General features: G+C 45.5%; 2 protein-coding genes across 5 annotated transcripts; both read left to right on the top strand.

The window, feature by feature from the left end:
- The first annotated feature begins 1069 nt into the window (after positions 1-1069).
- btr02 (bloodthirsty-related gene family, member 2) lies at positions 1070-13736 on the top strand. 4 transcript variants are annotated; one of them, XM_036939471.1, is made up of 10 exons: positions 1070-2724; positions 5971-6104; positions 6319-6469; positions 7391-7474; positions 9535-9654; positions 9871-10014; positions 10642-10789; positions 11541-11567; positions 12101-12263; positions 13044-13736. In XM_036939471.1, the coding sequence occupies exons 2-10, from the start codon at positions 5974-5976 to the stop codon at positions 13426-13428; spliced, it is 1353 nt and encodes a 450-aa protein (XP_036795366.1). In that variant the 5' UTR covers positions 1070-2724; positions 5971-5973; the 3' UTR covers positions 13429-13736. The 4 variants fall into 4 exon arrangements, with proteins under 4 accessions (XP_036795366.1, XP_036795364.1, XP_036795365.1 ...); XM_036939469.1 differs by lacking the exon at positions 1070-2724 and adding an exon at positions 5242-5495 and having other exon boundaries at positions 12104-12263; XM_036939468.1 differs by lacking the exon at positions 1070-2724 and adding an exon at positions 5243-5495.
- A 2779-nt stretch (positions 13737-16515) lies between these two features.
- LOC110538838 (claudin-6) lies at positions 16516-19946 on the top strand. Its single transcript, XM_021625816.2, has 2 exons — positions 16516-16868; positions 18689-19946. The coding sequence occupies exon 2, from the start codon at positions 18979-18981 to the stop codon at positions 19621-19623; it is 645 nt and encodes a 214-aa protein (XP_021481491.1). The 5' UTR covers positions 16516-16868; positions 18689-18978; the 3' UTR covers positions 19624-19946.
- Positions 19947-20048: the final 102 nt, after the last annotated feature.

Here is a 20048-nt window from a genome sequence, read left to right as displayed (position 1 = left end):
GAAATAAATATACATTCTAAATCCATTTAAATAGGAAATAAATATAAATATACATTCTAAATCCATTTAAATAGGAAATAAATATACATTCTAAATCCATTTATGAAAGTTACAGAGTTATTCTTTAATTTTATATTACTGCTGCTGTATATGTCTCTATTTTGCCTAATAAATTCCTTCTTTAAAAAAATTAAAATAAATCCCTGTTTTGCTTCCCTGTGGTATTCGTATTGTGTTAAAGCACATATCTGATCTTCCATTGCATACTGTACTGAAACAGTCTGACAGACAGTTCAATCAGGAGAGACCAGTCTGTCTCCCTGTAGGTTCTCTTTGCTCTTTCAGCTTCAACTCTTCCATCTCAAAGACATTCCACTTTATCTTTCCACCAGCCGTCCCTCCAGCACTCCTTCACGGCTAAACTCCTTCACGGCTAAACTCCTTCACGGCTAAACTCCTACACGGCTAAACTCCTACACGGCTAAACTCCTTCACGGCTAAACTCCTTCACGGCTAAACTCCTTCACGGCTAAACTCCTTCACGGCTAAACTCCTTCACGGCTAAACTCCTTCACGGCTAAACTCCTACACGGCTAAACTCCTACACGGCTAAACTCCTACACGGCTAAACTCCTTCACGGCTAAACTCCTTCACGGCTAAACTCCTTCACGGCTAAACTCCTACACGGCTAAACTCCTTCACGGCTAAACTCCTTCACGGCTAAACTCCTTCACGGCTAAATTCCTTCACAGCTAAACTCCTTCACAGCTAAACTCCTTCACAGCTAAACTCCTTCACAGCTAAACTCCTTCACGGTTAAACTCCTACACGGCTAAACTCCTACACGGCTAAACTCCTACACGGCTAAACTCCTTCACAGCTAAACTCCTTCACAGCTAAACTCCTACACTGCTGCACAAATCCACTCTAGCAGGGCTCTGGTGTCCAGCCTTCCACAATGACTACTGGATCTCTGGCTGCAGAACCTACTGTACTGCACAGTACCTCTCTCTCATCTCTCTGTCTCCTCTGTCTCTGTGTGTGGCAGTTGAGGCTGGGGACAAGGCTAGCCACCACATAGTCTCATCCACAGGCTCAACTGATACAGTACAGAGAGACAGCGCAGGCTAGTGGACGAGACTAGCTACTACAGGGCTAGCTCTGGTCCAGGGTGTTAGTGAACCTTCAGGAAGGCTCAGCGTTAGCAAGCCACACTAACACACCCTGGACCAGAGCTACTGCAGAGCCCAGTGCTGCTGTTTGACAGCTCTAACACCCTGGACCAGAGCTACTGCAGAGCCCAGTGCTGCTGTTTGACAGCTCTAACACCCTGGACCAGAGCTGTTTGACAGCTCTAACACCCTGGACCAGAGCTACTGCAGGGCCCAGTGCTGCTGTTTGACAGCTCTAACACCCTGGACCAGAGCTAATACAGGGCCTGGTGCTGCTGTTTGACAGCTCTAACACCCTGGACCAGAGCTGTTTGACAGCTCTAACACCCTGGACCAGAGCTAATGCAGGGCCCGGTGCTGCTGTTTGACAGCTCTAACACCCTGGACCAGAGCTAATGCAGGGCCCGGTGCTGCTGTTTGACAGCTCTAACACCCTGGACCAGAGCTACTGCAGAGCCCAGTGCTGCTGTTTGACAGCTCTAACACCCTGGACCAGAGCTACTGCAGAGCCCAGTGCTGCTGTTTGACAGCTCTAACACCCTGGACCAGAGCTACTGCAGGGCCCAGTGCTGCTGTTTGACAGCTCTAACACCCTGGACCAGAGCTACTGCAGGGCCCAGTGCTGCTGTTTGACAGCTCTAACACCCTGGACCAGAGCTACTGCAGAGCCCAGTGCTGCTGTTTGACAGCTCTAACACCCTGGACCAGAGCTACTGCAGAGCCCAGTGCTGCTGTTTGACAGCTCTAACACCCTGGACCAGAGCTAATGCAGGGCCCGGTGCTGCTGTTTGACAGCTCTAACACCCTGGACCAGAGCTGTTTGACAGCTCTAACACCCTGGACCAGAGCTACTGCAGAGCCCAGTGCTGCTGTTTGACAGCTCTAACACCCTGGACCAGAGCTACTGCAGAGCCCAGTGCTGCTGTTTGTCAGCTCTAACACCCTGGACCAGAGCTACTGCAGAGCCCAGTGCTGCTGTTTGACAGCTCTAACACCCTGGACCAGAGCTACTGCAGAGCCCAGTGCTGCTGTTTGACAGCTCTAACACCCTGGACCAGAGCTACTGCAGGGCCCAGTGCTGCTGTTTGACAGCTCTAACACCCTGGACCAGAGCTACTGCAGGGCCCAGTGCTGCTGTTTGTCAGCTCTAACAGGGTGGGGCCTTACCTAAGATTTGCCCCTTCTCCAAGTGTGCACTTGTTAACTTCACTTTTAATTATTTTAAATTAATATAGGAAATACAGAAACTTCCTCTAGCCTATAGTCCATGGCTCCACCAATCAAATGCTTTTAAGTTTGTGGGGAGTGGTGAAGTGCACACTTCAGGAGGAAGGAGAGATAATTGGGACGTAGCCAATGTCTAAGGTTACAGACTCCTCCCAAAGCAAACGCCTGATTGACTGACAACAGCTGAACACACCTGGATTAAACCCCACCCACAAGCACCTTTCTAGGAACTCACACCTGTCACCTGGTCTCTGAATACAGGAAGAGACACAGACTGACTAGCGACCGAAGCTCTGAGCACCTGGCCAGGAACAAGTGGGACAGGTAGGTTTAACTTGTTAACATTGTACTGAAAACACGTTGTAAATATTGAAGACAGCTTAGGAACAATAAAGCTTATTCTAATCAATCCTCCTTGTCAGGACGTCGGCTCTCTGTTCAGAACAGTATGTGAAACATCCGTTTTCTTTTATATCATGGTTACGACTGAACAGGTCAGGACGTCACTCTTCTCAGTTCAGGAAGTCACAACTTTATAGGTACTACACTGTTTGTTTTTAACTGGTAAAATAGAGAAAATACAATACCGCTTTGAGGTAAAACAAACAGTTGTGATTGTAGTGAGAATAACAGCTGGAAGAGGTCATGCAGGTGTTGAGTGTTGTGTTGATTCCTTCATTATGTAACAGAATACTTGGCGTTACCTGTTCTACTGCATACCAGGGAATTTTACACTCTCTGTCTCTCAAACACACAGACAGACACAGACAGACAGACAGACAGACAGACAGACACAGACAGACAGACAGACACAGACAGACAGACAGAGAGACGGACACAGACAGACAGAGACAGAGAGACGGACACAGACAGACAGACACAGACAGACACAAACAAACACAGACACACAGACAGACAGACAGACAGAGACAGACAGACAGACACAGACAGACAGACAGACAGACAGACACAGACAGAGCCAGAGAGACAGACAGAGACAGACAGACAGACAGAAAGAGACAGACACACTTTTCCTTGAATGACACACATGATCACATAACTGACTTGGCTATGAGACACACACAGAAACATTAGGTGAGTTCAGGTGAATCTGTGACCTGAAAGAGTTCCAATAGTGAAATATCCAAAGACAAGCCTTCACTGCCTGACAAAGAAACATGTTTGACCGTGGAGTTGATAACAATTCACTTCCTTTGAGAATCTCCACCTCCTGTCTTTCGTCCAAATCAGATTGGATTAGCTGGAATGTGACTTTGCACGCTGCGGTGACGTCAAGGACATGAGGTCACAGCTTTTATGTTGGGAGTCTGTTGGCTGCACCATGTTTAAATGGCTTTCTCTCCAATACTGCAAATGGCACCCTATTTCCTTGATAGTGCACTACTTTTGACCCAGGGCCCCATAGGGAATAGGGTGCCATTTTGCATGCAGACTATTTGAACACACACAAGAATGGTGTTTCGGTATAAAAGACAAGTATACAATTCTTATCTACACATAAACAAATATTACAAAACACGACATACAGAACAAGGACAGGTAGAAAGAAAGAGGGTAGATGTCACCTATTCCCCCCCACTTATTCCCCACTTATTCCCCCCTTATTCCCCCCCACTTTTTCCCCCCACTTATTCTCCCCCAACATATTCCCCCCCTTTATCCCCCCACTTATTCATCCCCAACATATTCCCCCCCTTTATCCCCCCACTTATTCCCCCCAAACATATTCCCCCCCTTTATCCCCCCCAACATTTTCCCCCCCTTTATCCCCCCCACTTATTCCCCCCTATTCCCCTCCCCCCTCCCAACTGCTCGGGTGCTTCTGGGTACAAAACAAATATTACAAAACACGAGAGGGTAGATGTCAACTCCCCCACTTATTTCCCTCCTTTAGTCCCCCCTATTCCCCTCCCAACTTCTCGGGTGGCGTGGCCAGCACATGCTGCCCAAAGGCAGATTAAAATATTACAATTGAGAGTAACACGTTAAAATGTACAAATTCACAGCGCTGACTGGTCCAGGTAGGAGAGGAAAGGCTGCCAGATTTGATCAAATGTTGATCATTTATTGTTCAGAATATATCTAATTCTTTCTAAGTGTACAGTGTTTGCCAATTCGATGAGCCATAAATTGGTATAGGGCGACGAGAAACAAGATTCTCTGGTCTGATGAAACCAAGATTGATCTCTTTGGCCTGCATGCCAAACGTCACGTCTGGAGGAAACCTGGCACCATCCCTACGGTGAAACATGGTGGGGGCAGAATCCTGTTGTGGGGATGTTTTTCATCGGCATGGACTGGGAGACTAGTCAGCATCGAGGCAAAGATGAACATAGCAAAGTACAGAGAGATCCTTGATGAAAACCTGCTTAAGAGCTCTCAGGTCCTCAGACTGGGGCGACGGTTCACCTTCCAACAGGACAACGACCCAAAGCACACAGCCAAGGGAATGCATGAATGGCTTCGTGACAAATCTCTGAATGTCCTTGAGTGGCCCCGCCAGAGTCCGGACTTGAACCCGATTGAACATCTCCGGAGAGACCTGAAAATAGCTGTGCAGCAACGCTCCCCATCCAACCTGACAGAGTTTGGGAGGATCTGCAGAGCAGAATGGGAGAAACTCCCCAAAAAGCAGGTGTGCCAAGCTGGTAGTGTCATTACTAAGAAGACTCAATGCTGTAATCGCTGGGGTCTAAATACCAATATTTAAGTTTTTTTGTTCTTAATAAATTTGCAAAAATGTCTAAACCTGTTTTTGCTTTGCTTTTCATTTTGGGGTATTGTGTGTGTGTGTAGCTTGAGGGAGGGGGGGACGGGACAATTTAATCAATTTTAGAATAAGGCTGTAATCGAACAAAATGTGGAAAAAGTCAAGGGGTCTGAATACTTTCGAAAGGCAGTGTATCCCAACTGACTAGTTGATTCAGTTGAACCTTGAAGCGAGTGAATACTGTGGCTTTTAACGCACACTCTCATTCCATTGGGAAAAAATGAATGGGGGAAACCTTCAATAACTTGTTTAAATTTTGTATTTGGCCAATCAAATGGAAGTATTACGTGACAAGAACATGAAGGTATTCAGAGAGACCTGACATTACATTTCATCTCTATATTGATATGTAATGGGGTGCAACTTTGGGTTTTTAGAAGTGAGGGGACGACAATGATAAAACTGGGGAGGGGGCATGATATATATTTTCCAAACAGTCTACTCGACCGCTCCGAGACGTCCACATGGTCCTAAAGCACACCGGTGCCTCGTTTTTGTATAACATTACAATGGTAATGGGCGGAGATAAAAATGCAATTTCAGAATGTGGGGTGGGGGGGGCATGCCCCCAGTGAAAGTTGCTTCCCTGTTAATGAGAGACGGTACACTACAGGTTTCTGTTACTACAAAGTGTTTCATGCTCAATCTCGTGATATATTGAACTTGGACATTTTAGAAAAAGGGGAATTGGAAAGGGTGGAGAGATGGATCAGAGGGGCAGAGGGAAAAGAAGGGGTACGGAAAGGATGAGTTGATTGATTTCTATGGTGTTCTTCCAGGGCATGGCATCTACCATCTCTACCATCAGCCTCGTCTCCGAGAGGCACTTCCTGTGCCCGCTGTGTAAGGACATCTTCAGCAGTCCTGTGACTACTCCGTGTGGCCACAGTTTCTGTCAGGACTGCCTGTGTGGGTACGTCCCCCCTTTATCTTACGATTATAAATTATTATAAATGGAGGTCGGGGGGTGTCTGATATCGTTTGTTGAACTTTATTGAAAGCATTGCAGAGGATCCATACATTGTTGTTCACTAGCTCTGAAGCTCAAATAGTGCATGAGTAAAACATGGACTGGAGTACTGAGAGCATCATCAGAATAATAAAAACATGGACTGGGCTCATTACAGGTACTGGACCCGGCACCGTTCAGACTACTGTCCCCTCTGCAAGAGGTTGTTCCATTCCAGGCCAGACCTTAGTATCAACCGCATCCTGGCTGACGTCTGTGACAACTACAGGAAGACACGGCCTGAGAGCCCTGAGGAGAGCCACGACACGGTACTCTACTGACCTTAGTGCAACATATTGTGACATTAAGAGGTTCAAGACGCTACGGTGTACCTGTAATAGATACCTTGGTGTCATGATACCTTGGTGTAATCCTCTCGATGTTATGATACCTTGGTGTAATCCTCTTGGTGTCATGATACCTTGGTGTAATCCTCTTGGTGCCATGATACCTTGGTATAATCCTCTTGGTGTCATGATACCTTGGTGTAATCATATTGGTGTCATGATACCTTGGTGTAATCCTCTTGGTGCCATGATACCTTGGTGTAATCCTCTTGGTGTCATGATACCTTGGTGTAATCCTCTTGATGTCATGATACCTTGGTGTAATCATATTGGTGTCATGATACCTTGGTGTAATCCTCTTGGTGCCATGATACCTTGGTGTAATCCTCTTGGTGTCATGATACCTTGGTGTAATCCTCTTGATGTCATGATACCTTGGTGTAATCCTGTTGATGTTATGATACCTTGGTGTAATCCTCTTGGTGCCATGATACCTTGGTGTAATCCTCTTGGTGTCATGATACCTTGGTGTAATCCTCTTGATGTCATGATACCTTGGTGTAATCCTCTTGGTGTCGTGATACCTGGTGTAATCCTCTTGATGTCATGATACCTTGGTGTAATCCTCTTGGTGTTGTGATACCTTGGTGTAATCCTCTTGATGTTATGATACCTGGTGTAATCCTCTTGATGTCATGATACCTTGGTGTAATCCTCTTGATGTCATGATACCTTGGTGTAATCCTTGTGATATCATGATACCATGGTGTAATCCTCTTGATGTCATGATACCTGGTGTAATCATCTTGATGTCATGATACCTTGGTGTAATCCTCTTGATGTTATGATACCTGGTGTAATCCTCTTGATGTTATGATACCTTGGTGTAATCCTCTTCTGCAGCCACAGGTTGTAGACATTGACCAGATGATCCAGGAGCGACTGAAGAAAGTTGACAGACTCAGACACTCCCTGCAGCTCCTCAAAGTGAGTCCCGATCCCAAATGGACCCCTAGCCCCTACACCAGGGCTCTCCAAGCATGTTCCTGGAGAGCTACCTAACTCCAACTCCAGTTATAACTAACCTGATTCAGTTTATCAACCAGCTAATTATTATAATCAGGTGCGCTAGATTAGGGTTGTAGTGAAAACCTACAGGATGGTATCTCTCCAGGTACAGGGTTAGAGAGGTCCTAGAGGATGGTATCTCTCCAGGTACAGGGTTAGAGAGGTCCTACAGGATGGTATCTCTCCAGGTACAGGGTTAGAGAGGTCCTACAGGATGGTATCTCTCCAGGCACAGGGTTAGAGAGGCCCTACAGGATGGTATCTCTCCAGGTACAGGGTTAGATAGGTCCTACAGGATGGTATCTCTCCAGGTACAGGGTTAGAGAGGTCCTACAGGATGGTATCTCTCCAGGTACAGGGTTCGAGAGGTCCTACAGGATGGTATCTCTCCAGGTACAGGGTTCGAGAGGTCCTACAGGATGGTATCTCTCCAGGTACAGGGTTCGAGAGGTCCTACAGGATGGTATCTCTCCAGGTACAGTGTTCGAGAGGTCCTACAGGATGGTATCTCTCCAGGTACAGGGTTAGAGAGGTCCTACAGGATGGTATCTCTCCAGGTACAGGGTTAGAGAGGTCCTACAGGATGGTATCTCTCCAGGTACAGGGTTAGAGAGGTCCTACAGGATAGTAGATCTCCAGGTACAGGGTTAGAGAGGTCCTACAGGATGGTATCTCTCCAGGTACAGGGTTCGAGAGGTCCTACAGGATGGTATCTCTCCAGGTACAGGGTTCGAGAGGTCCTACAGGATGGTATCTCTCCAGGTGCAGGGTTCGAGAGGTCCTACAGGATGGTATCTCTCCAGGTACAGTGTTCGAGAGGTCCTACAGGATGGTATCTCTCCAGGTACAGGGTTAGAGAGGTCCTACAGGATGGTATCTCTCCAGGTACAGGGTTAGAGAGGTCCTACAGGATGGTATCTCTCCAGGTACAGGGTTAGAGAGGTCCTACAGGATAGTAGATCTCCAGGTACAGGGTTAGAGAGGTCCTACAGGATAGTAGATCTCCAGGTACAGGGTTAGAGAGGTCCTACAGGATGGTATCTCTCCAGGTAAAGGGTTAGAGAGGTCCTACAGGATGGTATCTCTCCAGGTACAGGGTTAGAGAGGTCCTACAGGATGGTATCTCTCCAGGTACAGGGTTCGAGAGGTCCTACAGGATGGTATCTCTCCAGGTACAGGGTTCGAGAGGTCCTACAGGATGGTATCTCTCCAGGTACAGGGTTCGAGAGGTCCTACAGGATGGTATCTCTCCAGGTACAGTGTTCGAGAGGTCCTACAGGATGGTATCTCTCCAGGTACAGGGTTAGAGAGGTCCTACAGGATGGTATCTCTCCAGGTACAGGGTTAGAGAGGTCCTACAGGATGGTATCTCTCCAGGTACAGGGTTAGAGAGGTCCTACAGGATAGTAGATCTCCAGGTACAGGGTTAGAGAGGTCCTACAGGATAGTAGATCTCCAGGTACAGGGTTAGAGAGGTCCTACAGGATAGTATCTCTCCAGGTACAGGGTTAGAGAGGTCCTACAAGATGGTATCTCTCCAGGTACAGGGTTAGAGAGGTCCTACAGGATGGTATCTCTCCAGGTACAGGGTTAGAGAGGTCCTACAGGATGGTATCTCTCCAGGTGCAGGGTTAGAGAGGCCCTACAGGATGGTATCTCTCCAGGTGCAGGGTTAGAGAGGCCCTACAGGATGGTATCTCTCCAGGTGCAGGGTTAGAGAGGCCCTACAGGATGGTATCTCTCCAGGTACAGGGTTAGAGAGGTCCTACACCCTACGCCCTTATGTAGATCTAGATGAGTTAGACAAATCCACCACCCTTACCACATACATGTTTTGTCCAATCACACCTTATCATCTTAAAGTGATGTGAGATACAGACATGTATTTTATCCAATCAGAACTGATGTCTGAGATATTGACATGTCTCTTGTCCAATTAGAACTCGTCTGAGATACAGACATGTCTTTTGTCCAATCAGAACTCGTGTGTGAGGGAGGTGCGTGAGAGCCAGAAGGTGTTCTCTGCCCTTGTCAGTTCCATGGAGAAGAGCCACAAGGCCGTGGTGGCAGCCATTGAGGAGAGACAGGGGGAGGAGGAGGTCTGTAAATGTACAGTAATACTCTGATTTATTTATGAATTTATAAACTTAGATTAAAAATAATAACGAATTGGATTTATTTACCTCCTTTCTTGTGAATGAGTTACAAAAATCACTTTACATAGTAAGGGGAAAACTCACCTCATCCACCACCTATTGACAGAATACAATGTGATTATCAATATACCAAATGTAACAATGTTTGTGTTTCTTTAGAGGATTGTTGAGAAGCTGGTGAAGGAGCTGGAACAGGAGATTCTACAGCTGAGGAATGGAGACATTGACCTGGGGCCTTGTCATTCTCAGCAGAGCAATGATGAGCTCTGTGGTGGTGGTGGTGGTCAGAAGAGTGTTGCAGTGGTAAGCATGGCGTAGGGTGAAGTCGCCCCTAGACGCTAGTTTTGGGCCAGTTTAGCATTTTCTCCAATAATGGTTAAGGTTTAGATTGAGGGAAAGGAAGCTGATCCTAGATCTGTACCTAGGGGAAACTTCACCCCAGAGCGGTAATCATATACATAAGCAATAAGGCCCGAGGGAGTGTGGCATATAATCAATATACCAGAGCCAAGGGCTGTTCTTATGCACGACGCAACGCAGAGTACGGACTGGATACAGACCTTAAAACTGGTTACCAACGTCATTAGAACAGTAAAAATACGTGTTCTTTCATACCCGTGGTATACCACGACATTCAGCCAATCAGCATTCAGGGCTCGAACCACCCAGTTTATAATGTCTGATATACCCTTGGATTTCATCCAATCAGAATTCAGGGCTCGAACTACCTGGTTTATAATGTAGATTAGGACACAGTAGGTCGACACGTGTCTCAATTTCCAAAAAGAGTTTGTGAAACAGAGTTTCTTAACAGTTTCTATCATGACCACAGAAGAAAAGGCTTGAACCCTTAAATTAGTCCCCCAACCACTTATATTTCATCTTAAAATATAGCCGTGTTTGTTTGTTTGTCCTCTATGAACGTCGCAGAGCACCACTTCCACCACGGGCTACTCTGAGAGGAGGGACTGGTCCAAGGTTTCCATGGAGACAGACCCCTGTATGGGCGTGACCAGGAGAGCAGTGTCAGACCTGATGGACGTGGTTAAAGGAGAGCTCCGTAGACTCTCTAAAGCTGGTTAGTATTTACACTACAGGTACGATCATGTCATCCTGGATCCATCTCTTACAGTTCTACTTCCACCCTCAACACTTTAGTAGACCACATGTTTTGTGTTGATTAGAAATCTGTCAGCATCTGATAAATGATTACTGTATTATTCTACTGTTATCTTTAGTTATCTGTTATCTTTAAGGTGAGTGAAATGTTAGATCTGTTTATCTGGGAAGGATTCTTATGGAACTGTTATCTTTAGGGTGAGTGTGAGTGTAATGTCAGATCAGTTTGTCTGGGAAGGATTCTTACTGGAGCTGTTATCTTTAGGGTGAGTGAAATGTTAGATCTGTTTATCTGGGAAGGATTCTTACTGGAGCTGTTATCTTTAGGGTGAGTGTGAGTGTAATGTCAGATCTGTTTGTCTGGGAAGGATTCTTATGGAACTGTTATCTTTAGGGTGAGTGAAATGTCAGATCAGTTTGTCTGGGAAGGATTCTTACTGGAGCTGTTATCTTTAGGGTGATTGTGAGTGTAATGTCAGATCTGTTTGTCTGGGAAGGATTCTTATGGAACTGTTAGCTTTAGGGTGAGTGAAATGTCAGATCTGTTTGTCTGGGAAGGATTCTTATGGAACTGTTATCTTTAGGGTGAGTGAAATGTCAGATCTGTTTGTCTGGGAAGGATTCTTATGGAACTGTTATCTTTAGGGTGAGTGAAATGTCAGATCTGTTTGTCTGGGAAGGATTCTTACTGGAGCTGTTATCTTTTGCAGAGCTGAAGAAAATACAGAAATACACAGGTATGTCTCCACCTGCCCAAAGAGTTAGATACGCCATAATATCTATTTTTTGTTGTTCTTAAAGGACCAGTGCAGTCAACATTCAGTTGTTCTGTGTTTTATATCATATTGTACAACAGCTGATGAAACTAACACTGTAAAAGTGTGGGAAAGTGTTATTTCCTGACTGTATCTTAATCAGCAGGTGTGCGTGGGCGGAAGTTTAGACTTTCCATTGTGACATCACAATGTGGTAAATTGGTTAATAGACTAATGACAAAGAGAGTTCCAAACCTCTCTGCCAATAACAGCTAGTCTTCAGTTTCCCCCACCCCTACTCAGACCACTCCCAGACAGTCCTAGCCTAAATCTTGCTTGAGAAATACTTTTGAAATTTTTGCCCATTTTAATGGAAATACATAATTATTACTCAGAAAATAATTTGATATTGAATTAAGAATGGCGGCGTTGGGCCGTCAAAGTACTTGTTTTACCAAGGTGCGTTTTCTGTTGCCATGGCACTTATATGTTTCTCTCTCCATCCTCTACCCTAGTAGACATCTCCCTGAGTCCCAAGACGGCCCACGCCTTCCTCTCGGTCTCAGACGACCGGAAACAGGTGCGACACACAGACAAACACCAGGAGGTCCCAGACAACCCCAAGAGGTTTGACCGCGTGGCCAACATCCTGGGAAGAGAATCCTTCAGCAGCGGCAGGTACTGTAATGTCCCTCTTTATACTGTTTGCCTATATAACAGAATTCTATATCTATATATCTATATTATCATAAAGATCTATGATCATATATCTATGGTACTTAGAACGGCTGTCAGGCCGTCTGATATAGTTTGTTTGTTGAACTTCACTGAAACTATTCACTCATGACTCTTTACCTTTAACTTTAACTAGTGCTGTAGTAAAACATGGACTGGATTTCAATACTAAGCTCATCAGTTATAATGATGAAAACATGGACTGGACTTCAATACAAGGTTCATCAGTTATAATGATGAAAACCTGGACTGAACTTGAATACAAAGTTCATCAGTTAGAATGACGAAAACATTGATTCCATTCCAGGTACTACTGGACTAATGTTGACTCCATTCCAGGTACTACTGGACTAATGTTGACTCCATTCCAGGTACTACTGGACTAATGTTGACTCCATTCCAGGTACTACTGGACTAATGTTGACTCCATTCCAGGTACTAATGTTGACTCCATTCCAGGTACTAATGTTGACTCCATTCCAGGTACTAATGTTGACTCCATTCCAGGTACTAATGTTGACTCCATTCCAGGTACTAATGTTGACTCCATTCCAGATACTAATGTTGACTCCATTCCAGGTACTAATGTTGACTCCATTCCAGGTACTAATGTTGACTCCATTCCAGATACTAATGTTGACTCCATTCCAGGTACTAATGTTGACTCCATTCCAGGTACTAATGTTGACTCCATTCCAGATACTAATGTTGACTCCATTCCAGGTACTACTGGGAGGTGGAGGTGGGAGAGAAGATTGAGTGGAACCTGGGCGTGGCCAGACAGTCCATCAACAGGAAAGGGAAGTTTACAGTCAGCCCAGCCAATGGCTTCTGGACACTGAGCCTAAAGAGCGGGGGTCAATACGTAGCTAACACCTCCCCCACTGTCACCCCCTTGGGCCTGGAGCAGAAGCCCAGGAAGGTGGGGGTGTTTCTGGACTACGTGGAGGGCCGAGTGTCCTTCTACTGCGCGGAGACTGGGGTTCACATCCATACGTTTACAGATGGCTTCACTGATAGACTACATCCACTCTTTAGTCCTGGGAGGCAACATGGGGGCAGGAATATCGCTCCTCTGACTATTTGTACTACCTTCTGTAGCATCTGAGCCCCCTGACTTAACCCCCACGCCTGGAATAGTCATTTAATCATGTCATTATGTAGCCTAATGTAGAATAAGGCTCACTCGGTCCTCTCTCACGTCTGCATTTTCAGTTGGATAAACCGGCTTCTTTCCTAATATTGAGTTAATGCAGTGTCTGTGTTATCAGGCAATGAGCTGGGTAATCAATAGTAATGCTATAATTTATTTTAATTATAATTTATGACAGTATATATGAACCCTCAAATGTATTTTTTTTACAAAGTGTTGACTTTTTTTAAAATTCTGTGCATCATTAAAAAATCTGTAAATTATTCACAGACATTCTAGTTCTAGAATGTCTGAGTCATTTCATAAACCATGCCGCAGGCCCTAACTATTTGTTTGATAACAAGAAACCTTGACCATTCATGTATATCAACCTTGTCCAGTCATGCTACCTAGCTAACAGCGGGCCACCTAGCTGGCCACCTAGCTGGCTACCTAGCTGGCTACCTAGCTGGCTAACAGCTGGCTACCTAGCTGGCTAACAGCTGGATAGATACTCCAGGTGATGTGCTTGAAAGGTAGGATCGATCATCTCTTTTTCTAGTTCCCCTGTGACTGTCTGGCGCTCCTAACTTCTTAAAGGTCCAATGCAGACATTTTGATTTAAATGTCAAATCATTTCTGGGTAACAATGAAGTGCCTAACTGTGATTGTTTTCAATTGAAATGGTCAAAGAGAAACAAAAAATTAGCTTCTTTAAAAAAAGAGCAATTTCTCAAACAAGAATTTTGCTAGGGCTGTCTGGGAGTGGTCTGAGTAGGGGAGGGAGAAACTGAAAACTAGCTGTTATTGGCAGAGAGGTTTGGAACTATCTTTCTTATTGGTCTACTACCAATTTATGAGCTGGTGATGTCACCAGGAAGGCCAAAACTCCATCCCACCAGAACAGGCTGTCATTTCAGGCGGTCTTTTTAAACAGCTCGTACACTACAAGGGCATTATCATAAATTTCACAATTGCACAGATTTATTCCAATCTCATAGTGTGGAAATATATAAACACAGAAAGGTCTAGTTTTTGATTGAACTGGGCCTTTAAAGTTGTCAGCACCACACGTGCTCCCACCCACTACAAGACTATCCACTCACTATCCACCCACTACAAGACTATCCACTCACTATCCACCCACTACAAGACTATACACTACAAGACTATCCACTCACTATCCACCCACTACAAGACTATCCACTCACTATCCACCCACTACAAGACTATCCACTCACTATCCACCCACTACAAGACCATCCACCCACTACAAGACAATCTATCCACTACAAGACTATCCACTCACTATCCACCCACTACAAGACTATCCACTCACTATCCACCCACTACAAGACTATACACTACAAGACTATCCACTCACTATCCACCCACTACAAGACTATCCACTCACTATCCACCCACTACAAGACTATCCACTCACTATCCACCCACTACAAGACCATCCACCCACTACAAGACAATCTATCCACTACAAGACTATCCACTCACTATCCACCCACTACAAGACTATCCACTCACTATCCACCCACTACAAGACTATCCACTACAAGACTATCCACTCACTATCCACCCACTACAAGACTATCCACTCACTATCCACCCACTACAAGACCATCCATCCACTACAAGACAATCTATCCACTACAAGACTATCCACTCACTATCCACCCACTACTAGACCATCTATCCACTACAAGACCATCTATCCACTACAAGACCATCTATCCACTACAATACCATCTATAACACTACAAGACCATCTATCCACTACAAGACCAACTATCCACTACAAGACCATCTATCCACTAGAAGACCAACTATCCACTACAAGACCATCTATCCACTAGAAGACCATCTATCCACTAGAAGACCAACTATCCACTACAAGACCATGGTGTTTACCTACGGAGCAGCAAGGTGAACTGCCTTCAGGCTGAAACCCTACATCCCAACCTCCCGAGTGGTGCAGCGGTCTAAGGCACTGCATCTCAGTGCTAGAGGCATCACTACAGACCCTGGTTTGATTCCAGGCTGTATCACAACCGGACGTGATTGGGAGTCCCATAGGGTGGCGCACAATTGGCTCACCGTCGTCCGGGTTAGGTTTTGGTTAAATAAAAAAATAAAAAACCCTGAGTACTCCGTTCTGGTGTCTTGGTCCTCCCACCCCTAGGGGAGGGCAGTTCCCACTCAGCCCAGTCAAAGTTCTTCTCTGTCCTGGCACCCCAATGGTGGAACGAGCTTCCTCATGAAGCTAGGACAGCAGAGTCCCTGTCCATCTTCTGAAGACGTGTGTACCTCTCCAAAGAGTATCTTGAATAAGACATCCCACTCTTATTTCCCCTCCAACTTAAATTAAACTTCTCTTTTCCTACAAGCACTGACCTTGCTGATAACTACTTCATTGAGTTGAGTGTCCCACCTTGCTATTTTAAGATGAATGCTCTGACTGTAAGTCACTCTGGATAAGAGCGTCTGGTAAATTACTTAAATGTAAATCGTAAAGAAAGTTTTATTTCGATCCCTGTCTGTTCTCCCAGTACTTCCTGTTTCTTTCGTGGGTTAGTTGAATTCCCGTCGTTGATCAGCATGGTTAACGGGTTGATGGTTGGTTACCACAGCTACAACGGTTCTTTCGTAACTTCCAAAGGTCAAGTTAAAGGCAGGTCTTTAGGAGACAGGAGACATGTGAACAGGAGGTAGAATAAAGGGAGAGAACTGAACTAGAGCCCTATGTGACCCGCCTCAGTCACCAACTTCAGTTGAACACATAAAACATTAGAAACGGGGAGATGAAAAGAATGGAGCACATCAAAGAACAAGCGAGGCGAAAAGATGAAAAAGAAGACAGAATGGGTTGTTGGCCTGGATGGATGGAGGAATGAATGGATGATGGTGTGGGGGTGTCGGAGAGAGAGAACAGCAGTGGAGAACAGAGTGTCATTGTACTTGAACACCAGGCACTGGGAGACACACACACACACACACAAACACGGCTACACACACTGTCACACACGCTTACACAGACACACTGACAGACACACAAGCGTATGCTTCTACCCACTGCCACACAGACTTGCGCTAGCTGGCATCTCAGAGGGCAGCCCTCTCTCCAGTCCTGTCCTGTCCTGGGTGTTGAAGCTAGCTGGATGTTGAAGCTCTTCACCCCCTCTGCAGAAGCCAACCTGACCTCTCAGGTCCTCGTTCGTACCTGTGGACTGAGCTGAACCTTCCAAGGCCTCTGTCTCTGCCTCCCCCTGAACCAGCCAACCCGGTTACCTACATCCACCTCTGACCTATACAACCACAGCTCCACAGGACTGCTGAAGAACACGTTGCTTCTCCAACGACTGCTTGGAAGAGGAGAGGAGATTCATCACACTCCATCTGAGGTGACTAATGTACTCTAATGTATTGTTGATTTGTGTGTTGAAAATACTACGGCGTTAGTAGAGTCAACAAAAGCATTGTGGTACTGAAACCTTCCACCTCAAGGTAAAGAAGGTGCATTCCGTAGCTTGTTGGACCTGTCTGTGTCAGGATCTCACTGTCTATTATACTAATGTGTTTATTCTCTTTTAGGATCTCACTGTTATACTAATGTGTTTATTCTCTTTTAGGATCTCACTGTCTATTATACTAATGTGTTTATTCTCTTTTAGGATCTCACTGTTATACTAATGTGTTTATTCTCTTTTAGGATCTCACTGTCTATTATACTAATGTGTTTATTCTCTTTTAGGATCTCACTGTCTATTATACTAATGTGTTTCTTGTCTTTTATCATTAGTATGATACTGTAATTTATAAACTGGGTGGTTCAAGCCCTGAATGTTGATTGGCTGAGAGCCGTGGTGTACCGTATACCACGGGTACGACAAATCATTTCTTTCTACTGCTCTATTTACGTTGGTAACCAGTTTATAATGGCAATAAGGCACCTCGGGGGTGTGTGGCATATGATCAATATACCATGACTAAGGGCTGTATCCAGGCACTCTGCGTTGTGTCGTGCATAAGAACAGCCCTTAGCTGTGGTATATTGGCCATATACCACACCATATACCACACCATATACCACACCATATACCACACCCCCCCAGGCCTTATTGCTTAAGTATCTGATGCCTATTCTTTTTTTTTAAACAATGTGGCATGAAACTAGAGAGGGGAAACTAAAGATAAAGGTCCATCCCCTGTTAGACAATATGTTAATCATAGTCTTATTTCATCATCCCACTGGGCACAGACGTCAGTTCAATGTCAAGTTTGGATTTACATTTGGTTGAGTTGTCAACTAACCGTGAATTCAACTTGAAATGAACAACAGATGTCACCATGTCATTGGGTTTGGGTTAAAAGTTAGGTGAAATAAAAACATTTGATCCGATAAGTTTTCCACATTGATTCAACGTCATCACGTAGATTTTTTGTGGCAACAACGATGATTCAACCAATTTTTGCCCAGCGGGTTAACCTCTATCAATTTTGCCGATACAAGTAGTGATTGATCCATCTATTGTATCTGTCCAGCTGTTATTTCTCCCTGTGTAATTAAGGCAGTCCAGAACAGAGTTAAACCGAGCTGGGTCCTCAGTCAACAGAGCCTGGGCCCACTGTACCAGTCCTGTATGAAAGCCCTGCTGTGTTCCGATCCTCCTCATGTTTTTCTGAGATAACCCAGTGTTCAGGCCAGGCAGGCGTAGCAGCTCGTAGCTCCAACACCCACAGCAGCACAGTCAATGGAAACCGTTCTCTCTCTGCTCCTTCGGGTCCACACTGGAATCCAGTCACTCTCAGGCCCTCCCCCCTGCCTGTTTACAAATAGTTATGATAAACATTAGTTACAGTAGCTAAACACTGGGATTATTTTGACTTTTAAGTGTTTATGAATGCTATGCTAATCTGTGTAGGATTCAATAGACTGGGTGAATGGTACTTATGACTGACAACACAGCTCTTAGCTCCCTCAGTAGATTCCTACTGGAGAACTTTTATTTGTATTGCATTTAATCTTATTAGGAATTTATCTTATTAACACTTTGTTCTAGCTAGCTATTTGTGTAGGTAGCTATCAAGTAAACACAATGATTCATGATAGGATTTGCTATTATTCTGGTGGTTTAGAAGTTCATTTGCATAAGTGCAGTTCAGAAATGTCCTCAACTGGATCACTATACTAACCACTGCTTTTATTTCATCTGGTTGTTAGGACGTTTGGCCTCGTCTGTCCCCAGTTGGTCTCCGCATCAACCAGAGAGAAGGAGAGGGTCAAGAAGAAGAGGAGGAGGAAGACATCTGTTTTTCAAGATTTCGGGGGTGCATAGACTTTCCACGGCTTGGGACTATTTTAGTGAGACAAAGAGAAAGGACTTTAACATCCCAGTAACAACCAACGTGGTACAAATACTTACGAAAATCCAGCCAAATACCGGTAGACATCGTCAACCGTCACCACAACCGTTACTACTGCCACAACAACAACAGCCTGACACCTTAACCATGGCGACCACCGGCATGCAGCTCCTGGGCCTGATCTTGTCTCTGGTTGGCTGGGTGGGCGGCTTCCTGGTATGCTCTGTTCCGCTGTGGCGCGTCACCGCCTTCATCGGCAACAACATCGTGACGGCTCAGATCATCTGGGAGGGGCTGTGGATGACCTGCATCGTCCAATCAACGGGCCAGATCCAGTGCAAGGTGTACGACAGTCTCTTGGCCCTGCCCAGCGACATGCAGGCGGCCCGGGGCCTCACCGTGCTCTCCGTCCTCCTCTGTGGCCTGGCCCTGGCTCTAGGTGTGGTGGGGGTAAAGTGCACCAAGTGTATTGGTCAGAATAGTCTGAAGGCTCGTATTGCAAGGATCTCCGGCTTTCTGTTCGGCATCGCTGGGTTTCTCTACCTGGTTCCTATCTGCTGGACGGCCCACTCCATTATCAGGGACTTCTATGATCCCCACGTGGCCGCGCCGCACAAGAGAGAGCTAGGCCCCGCCCTATACCTAGGCTGGGGGGCGTCGGCCTTGCTCCTGATTGGTGGGTCGCTGCTGTATGCGGGGTCGAGTCCTCCCGGCATCCCCGGGTCTCCGACCTTCAGCAGCGACAGCAGCCCCCGTAGAGGACCTGCTGCTCAGGTCAAAGGTTATGTCTGATCGGAATGCCACAAAACCCCATGATTCCATGATTCCGAGATTCTATGATTCCATGATTCCGCCCTGACAACATGAAAAACCCTCCTCTCTTAGTATTTATACTTTTTAATACTTTGGAATGTTAATGTTATTATTATTATTCGGTGGTGCTTTTTGTCATTCTTTCAAAAGATGCAATAGGAGGTTATGAAGGGAATTGTGAAATCATTTTGCTATTTCATGTGTCCCTGTTGTCCTCCGATAACCCTATTGTCTGTCAGTCTGTCTGTCTGTCAGTGTAAAACCCAATAAAATCATCAGCCTTTCATTTCCTCTCTGGGAAACTCCTCTGTGTGAATTCATCTATTCTGGGATACAGTAGCCTATATTCGCCTCAAACCAAAGGATTAGGATGGTCACCAAGAGTAAATGTCCTGGCATTGTAG

The sequence above is a fragment of the Oncorhynchus mykiss genome, chromosome 12, assembly GCF_013265735.2.
Source record: "Oncorhynchus mykiss isolate Arlee chromosome 12, USDA_OmykA_1.1, whole genome shotgun sequence".
NCBI lineage: Eukaryota > Metazoa > Chordata > Actinopteri > Salmoniformes > Salmonidae > Oncorhynchus > Oncorhynchus mykiss.
The sequence above is the reverse complement of the archived record's forward strand: the minus strand, read 5'-3'. Positions and strand labels throughout refer to the sequence as shown.

Excerpts from the sequence above, each read along its gene's own strand:
- btr02 (XM_036939468.1), top strand. The coding sequence starts at position 5,466 with ATGGAAGTATTACGTGACAAGAACATGAAG. Across the intron at positions 5,496-5,970 it reads TACGTGACAAGAACATGAAG|GGCATGGCATCTACCATCTC; the intron begins GTATTCAGAGAG and ends GTGTTCTTCCAG. Across the intron at positions 6,470-7,390 it reads CTGAGGAGAGCCACGACACG|CCACAGGTTGTAGACATTGA; the intron begins GTACTCTACTGA and ends CCTCTTCTGCAG.
- LOC110538838 (XM_021625816.2), top strand. The coding sequence starts at position 18,979 with ATGGCGACCACCGGCATGCAGCTCCTGGGCCTGATCTTGTCTCTGGTT.